Source organism: Rosa chinensis, chromosome 2 (assembly GCF_002994745.2).
Source record: "Rosa chinensis cultivar Old Blush chromosome 2, RchiOBHm-V2, whole genome shotgun sequence".
Taxonomy (NCBI): Eukaryota; Viridiplantae; Streptophyta; class Magnoliopsida; order Rosales; family Rosaceae; genus Rosa; species Rosa chinensis.
In genome coordinates, this window is record NC_037089.1 from 74394164 (window position 1) to 74402080 (window position 7917).

General features: G+C 37.1%; 1 protein-coding gene across 1 annotated transcript; it reads left to right on the forward strand.

Moving 5' to 3' along the window:
* The first annotated feature begins 2019 nt into the window (after window positions 1-2019).
* Window positions 2020-3606, forward strand: LOC112185993 (palmitoyl-monogalactosyldiacylglycerol delta-7 desaturase, chloroplastic). Its single transcript, XM_024324337.2, has 5 exons — window positions 2020-2367; window positions 2485-2625; window positions 2743-2886; window positions 2990-3096; window positions 3203-3606. The coding sequence occupies exons 1-5, from the start codon at window positions 2083-2085 to the stop codon at window positions 3447-3449; spliced, it is 924 nt and encodes a 307-aa protein (XP_024180105.1). The 5' UTR covers window positions 2020-2082; the 3' UTR covers window positions 3450-3606.
* Window positions 3607-7917: the final 4311 nt, after the last annotated feature.

Sequence of the window (7917 nt, forward strand, 5' to 3'; positions counted from 1 at the left end):
GTGACATATCTTTCACTCCAAAATGACTATTATACCCTCATTTACTCTTTTATTATTATTATTTTTTTCTATCTTTTTTTTTTCCTTTTTCTTTTCACCTCATCTTCTTCCAGCTGTCTTTCCTCATTCTCTTTCTCTCTCTCTCTTTCTTCTGCCTCCAAGGAAGAACTGACCGTAATAGCAGCCCATGAGGTGAAGCGTAAACCCCAACCAAGCCTGCCGCAATTTCCAAAACGCCATCGCCGCTCGGCAAGAAGCCTTTCTCACCTTTTGCTTCCCGATCCCGGCCTGAAAAAGCATCTTGCTTTGTTCTCTAGAGTGGTGCTCTATTCTTATTTTGGGATAGAACATTAGAGGGACGGAGGCTGGAGCAAACTCGAGCAAGAATAGGTCGAGCATCATCTTATTGAAAAGGCCATTCGAAACTGTCGGGGTCTAATGCATTGACGCCTTCGTACCCCAAATCGCCCAACAGTGCGAACAGTGTGGCTCCGCTCATTCCCGATCAGAATCTCTCTTCTTCAGATCTTGATGGTTTTCAACTTTCAAATTGGAAGGTGAATTGATTGGTGGAAAGTGGAAGGTGAATTGGTTTGCTAGAAGGTGGAAGATGAATTGATTTGGTGGAAGTGGTGGTGAATTGATTTGGTTTGGCTGCTCCGATTTGAGGAAGAAAGGGCGGTGGTGAATTGATTTGGTTTGGGTGCTCTAATTTGAGGAAGAAAAGGCGGTGGAAGGTGAATTGATTTGGTTTGGGTGTGCTCCGATTTGGTTTGGAGCCGCCATATGGAGAGGAGTGATCGGGAGGGGTGGTGGTGCTTGCTGGCGTGACGGGGATGATGGATGGATGGTGGGATGGCTAGAATTTGCTCGGAGCGGCGGGTATGCCGGCTCTGGTGGGACGGCGAGGTTTTGGCTTGCGAGATGGTGCGCGAAGATCACAGAAGTCAACACTCTTGGCTTGGGTTTGCAGTGAAGATGAGGATGGAGATGAGAGAAGGGGGAAGAAGAAGACGTTAAAAGAAAAGAGGGAAAAAAATATTTAAAAAATAAATAAATAATTAAAAAAAGTAAGTGAGGGTATAATAGTCATTTCGGGGTGAAAGAGATGTCACGTCAGTAAGATAACAGATTTTTTGATGGACAATTGATGACAGGGACCTATTGTGTGAAATTAGAGAGTTTATGGAGTATTTGGATGAAATTGAAATGTCAGAGACTGAAACATCGAGACCTAAGTATAGGGAGTAAAGTAGTAAACAATATTTTATCCTTAATTTAACGTATCGCTAAGGTCTCGAAGAGAGGTGAAAAATTATTGTACTGTTCCATACGATTGTAAAAAGGGCCGGTTCTAACTTCTAAGGGGGCGTTTAATAGCGCAGTCAGAAATTTTGTTAAGGGAGTCAAGGCATAGCAAAGTTTAAGAAAAAATGAAGAGTGGTTTTCAAGTAGATACTATTCTTCTACAAATTTAATCACCTAAATAGCCTACATATTGACCTAAAAGTTATTATAGTTAATCACTTCATTTATTTTTCTTCCTCCACAAATACTATTGCCTCGGTAGGTACCAGAACATGGTACCAAATCCGGTCTGAAATGTATGAAAAACTTTTCAATTAATTCTTTTACATCCATTCATATTGCCTCGGTCGGTACCAGAAGAATTAATGACGTGCACCAATATATCAGCCTCACCTACACAATTAAGCACAGTGCAATGTATTCCCTCGAGAAGATAAAGAAGCCCCCCGCCAGAATTCAGGGTATGAAATAGGAGTTTTTCATACATTTCAAACCTGGTACCAAATCAGCTTATTATAGTTAATTAGTTCCTTTATTTTTCTTCCTCCACAAATACTATTGCCTCGGTAGGTACCAGAACATGATGAAAAAGTAAATGCGGTCGTACATTGCTATTGAATGTTCAATTAATATGACAATCTAACCAGCGGTCCACCTAATTACTAGCTTCCATTTTCTGTGTGTGTTGTGTATATATATTTGTGCACACACTAATATTTTGGTACAGAACTACAGAAGAGAGAAGCAACTTAGCTTAATAAGCTTAGCAAGAAGATGGCATGGCTACCTTGGATGGTGCGGAAGCCGGTTTATTTTCTGGGGAGGCAATGGAACGGTGTCGACATAGCTAGTGTTTTCACCCTTAGTGCTATACATCTTCTTGCTCTTCTGGCGCCATTTCATTTCACATGGTCTGCGTTTTGGTTGGGCGTAGCACTCTACTATGTCACTGGTGTGGGGGTAACTATATCTTTTCATAGAAATCTCGCCCATAGAAGCTTCAAGCTTCCCAAATGGCTCGAATACTTCTTTGCCTATTGCGCTGTTCATTCACTTCAGGTTCATCTATGCCCTAAATTTCATTTTTTTTTTAATTCTTAAATATTTCACATCAGAAAGGTGAAGATCTGATATATGTAATTTATAAAGTTATGGATTTGGTTTTTGGTCTTATAGGGAAGTCCACTAGAATGGGTTAGCTCACACAGGAGTCACCACCAGTTTGTGGACACGCCGAATGACCCGCATACCCCTCTTAAGGGTTTCTGGTTTAGTCACATTGGTTGGATCTTTGATTATCGTAAACGTTTTGGAAGTGTGCGTATAAATCTCCTGTACTCTTCATTTTATTACACACTGTTATTCATGTACAAATGAAAGTTTTGTTTTTTTAATTACACGTACTTACTATTAATTAACTTTGAAATTGTGCAGTATGATGGAAAACTATACAATGTTGGAGATTTGAAAAAACAGGCATATTATAAGTTTCTTCACTACACGTACCCTTATCATTGTATTGCTTGTGGAGTTGTACTCTATCGCATAGGAGGAATGCCCTATTTAGTTTGGGCACTGGTAATAAAATTTCTCTTTCCTTTTTATATTTTTAAATTCATCATCCTTTCAGTTTTAACTAATAGTTAACTATTTGTTCTTTTTATTTTGTAACTATTTATAGGCTGTGAGAACGATATTTTTTCTCCATGTAACTTTTTCAATAAATTCGGTTTGCCACATATGGGGAAACCAAGTATGGGATACCGGTGATTTGTCCAAAAACAACTGGTAATTAATGTTATTATATATTATATCTTCTCTACTTACATGGTTAATGATATGTTTATTGGCTACTGATTGTGATTAATGCCATGAAATTTAATATGTTGTTTAGGTTATGTGGATTTCTAGCTCATGGAGAAGGTTGGCACAATAACCACCATGCTTTTGAGTACTCAGCTCGACAAGGTTTTGAATGGTGGCAAATTGATATTACTTGGTATCTAATAAGGTTTCTTGAGATTGTTGGTTTGGCAACGGATGTTAAGCTCCCGACTGAGCTTCAGAAGAACCGAAAAGCTTTGTCAAACAAAATCAGTAGCATGGAGCAGGAGGGAAGGGTTGAAACAAAAGTGAAATGATTTAAGAGGAAACCTAGCTGCTCAGAGTCTCAGATCGACATAATCTGATATAAGCATATGAGTACATGCATTGTGCTATATATATATATATATATATATATTATGTATTACAACATTGCTTTGGTTTCTCTATATCGATATGTTTTAATCGGTTTTATCAACATATCTCCTTTTGGTGAGCAATATTTATTTATCAACATATCTCCTTTTGGTGAGTAATATTTACTAAAAGTGAAAATAAGTGGAAACTAGTCTGCAAATTAACATAGATCGAGTTTATCTTCTCATGGATCGATGCAGCAAAATTTGTTTGTGGGGGGCAGGGAGAACACCCACCTTCTAAATTAATGTCACATTTATCTTCGTCTAACCATGGTTGATAAAAAAGAAAATATTTTACCATTTGCTTATTTCTTCAGTACCGAAACCATTGAAACCCAGCAAAAAGCCAAAAACTCCAACTTTTCTTTTCCATCTTCATGCAAACCTACCCAGAAAATCCAAATTGACATATGATTCTCATTTCATGTCCAAATAAACTTTTGAAAAGCTGTAATCCAATCTTGAGATATGATTCTCCAATTTGGTTGATATTCAAACAAAGAATTGGCTACCTTTTAAGTTCTCTTCCACCTTAAACTCAACTCTCAAATCTAGATAAATCATCTTTGGCGTCCTCTGATTGATAACCCATCTGATCATGAAAACTATGTAAACCCACCACATCAATTGCACTTTGGGATTAATTGAATGTCAATTAAACCGTCCAAAACCTTGCAAGATGAGATTTTGCTGGGTTATGATTTATGAAGATGGATAAGAACAAACAAGATGAGATTTTGCTGGGTTATGATTTATGAAGATGGATAAGAACAAACAAGATGCGATTTTAATGGGTAATGGGTTTGGTTTGCTGCTGTCGGTGAAGGAAGAAGAAGGAGAATTCCATTTTTTCTTTCATCATTATCATATTTATTTGTTTGAAAAAAAAGAAGATCATGTAATTAACTATTTTAATCTATTTATGTGGCATTAATGACCATAGTTAAGATGCATGTGGCATTAATTTAGAACGTGGGTATTTGATTATTCACCCAACTAAAAAAGGCGGGCAGCAAATTTGTACCCTTGGACCAAAAATAGAAAATTTGTATCCCAACCTCAGCCACCCAAGTTACCATGCCAGACCTTCTTTAAAGAAACAGTTATACCATGCCAGACATACATACCGTACCCAATCCAGAAGCAAAATAAATATCACATGCATACACTCTGGGCACACTGTCACACTGCATGACATTACTTATTGCGTTGCCAGTGCAATAACGGGAACTAGCTATTAAGGTTCCTTGCCAGAAATGCATTGAATGGTGTTATCAAAGATGAATAATTAACCTTGCTCGTTCTTGAATCATAGGCTGATTTATATTCATCTTAACTAGAAGGGTAAGTTCTTGAAGGGGAATAGAAATGTCAACATTTGATCTGTACATATCTTTTTGTGTTCGATCTTGTATTTATATATGCCCGTTCGTCCAAAATGATGATTTCAAGTTATAGGATCGATTCAAACATCGAAGTCGGGATTTAAAACTCTCCTTCTTTGGATACTTGTATAATCATGATCTTTCACTAATTTGAGGTCCATTTTTCCTGTAAAGGATCAAACTGATACCGCCCTCTTTGGCCCGGATTTATATATGATCGATTTATATCTCCAAAAACTTTCATTTAAATTTTCAGTTCTCTGCAACCAAGTTTAGTTGAGAAAGTTAGAAGCATGTCCTCCTTCCTTTTTGGTTGTAAAAACCCATGTTCAAATGACTTGCTATAATTACAAAAGAAGTCGTTTCATTATTAATTTTCAATGCAAATCCATTATTTTTGGAGACAGGCTTAGAGTTTGCTCAACTAACTTTTCTCTTTATTCTGGAGAATTTGGTTCGCTAGATGATTATATATAGGACTATGTTAAATGCCTAAACATGTTGGAATTATGCATTGTGTACATTTTGGCGCGCGCACACACACACGTGTATATATAGACGAAACTAGATACACACGCAGAATTTCGCCAAATATTTTGTTGGCCTTTTTGTCTACTAGTACTATAGGAACCGTTGTTAGCTTCAACCTCTTATATTGCTAATTTAGAATTTATTAGACAGTCAGCACAAATCACAAACCCCTATCCCACGTCCATGGTTATTGTCCTTCAGTCAAACATCAGAATTGTTCTCCATGAACACGCTTTTATTAAACCGACTGATGTGAGGGATCAGCCTTGATGAAATGGAAGGGTGCGTATGTAATCCACATTATGGATTCCTGCCTAAAGATTGTATTATTATACAAACTTTCCACCAAAGATGAATGAGAAAAAAAAAAAATCTAAAAGCTCTTCTTAGATGAAATTGTAGTTTTGATATGCCCAACAACACCGCATAATCTTTTGAAGGTTTTCAGAGGTCTACTTCTTCTTAAAAAATAGTTGCATCAGCTACTCTATTTACATTATTGAGCCATGGCATGTTTCTATGCATTAAACTTGCATAATCCGATTCATACATATTACTTTTCATGGTAAAGTTTAGGTTTCTATTATCATTGAGCATGGAAACTATGTATCATTCAGTTTTGTTGTTTCCAACCTCATTACCTTCCTGATCAGCCCTCATTACTTTCCTGATCAATGTATGCATCTTCTATTACTGACTCCAGCCATCTCTATTGCTCTAGCCTCTATGTATACAACTTTAAAGTAATTGGAGTGATACAAGATGAATTAGATGAGACAACCGCCATCATAATGGGAAAACAGGTTGAGAAATTGTTCGGAACCACATGTGAAGTTTATTCTTCAAGAAAAATTAGAAGAATCCAAACATACTCCATATATATATTTTTTATAATACGTAACTATACAAACCTGGTATAAACACCAGCTTTTGAAGTTTGTAGGTGTACATGCTTGGTAACCAATGAATGTAACAAACTTAGTTAAGTAAAAAACCCCAAAGCGTTGGCGGGCTATACCTGGCTAGTTGTATTGAACCTCCCAGATTTATCTTTCTTCTCTTTATATCTAGGCTAAATTAATTATTTGACTAAAGACAACTTTGGGGACTGGGTGGGCTACCAAGCCTAAGATTTATGTTTTATAGGTGGGCATAGCTGATTAATAAGCCTAAATATTAAAAAAAAAATATTGCATGGGCTACAACCCAGTCAGCTTGTAATCATTGTCCGTCCTTGGTTTTGTTGATGTGTTTGGCTTTTCCTGGTTAAATAAATTTTGTTGATGTGTTTATTGTACCATTGAAGAGAAAGCAGGCAGGCCCATAAGGGTACGTGGCCTGTGTGAAATTGTTTTTTCTGTAGAAACCAAGAAGAAAGAGAAAGTGACTCGGCCCATAAGTGTACGTGGCCCATTTAACATGAACATCGACCATCATGTTTTATTTTCCTCTCAAATAATGTGAGGTTAATTGTCAAAAAAATAATAATAATAATGGGAGGTTAAACTTTTTTCAATAACCATGAATTGATCTATAAATTCATGGATAATAAAAAATGGGTTACATTCTTCTTCTTTTTTCTTTGGTTGAAAAATTGGGGCACATTCTTGCTGTTCATAAAAGTCCAGAAAGTTAATCAATACACGTGCTGTTCATGAAAGTCAAGAAAGTTAATCAATACACGTGGTAAGAATTGAGGAAAATTAGATTAAAGAAGTGAAACAACAACAGACCATACATGACATGCATGGCTATATAATATGGTGGATAATTTATCATCACCTAAGAGGTCACTATAACACGTTTTTTTTTTTTTTTTTTTATCAAATCATCGTCCATACTTCATTCAAGCATAAGGAAAGTTACAAGCAGGGATGCAATGTCCTACAACAGCCAAAAGACCTACTTCTAACTCAATTCCGATCATCTGATCTGAACATACCTTCCAAATTATAAAAACAAAAAATGGAGCTAAACTCTTCAGAACACCAATAAGGCTACAAATGACCAAAATCCAGCAAACGGGCCATAGCATGTTTCGAGCCAACGCCGGCATACCAACTGAGTCGTGGCTCAGACCCAAGAAGGAAGAATGCGCACCAGTCATCTCCGCCTCTTCGGCTAGTGAATACACGTGATAGAAATAATAGAATCTGTTTAGAGGATCAATATCACAATAGGCGTTGGTGTATGGAAACAATGAAGCACAACAAGACCCAAACCGGGTCACCATAAACAACAACAGAAACTAAACTAAAACTAAAATTGAAGAAACAAAACGCACATGCTAGGTCCAGACCCAAGTTAGATTAGAGCCAAGCCAATTCCAGAAACCGAACCCAAAGAAGGGGCCAGATCCAAAATAAGCTAAACCCAACCCACACATCCGCCTAAACTCCCTTCAAACCCCTGCCGCAGTCCTGATCTGCCATCACCTTCCTCCAACCTTT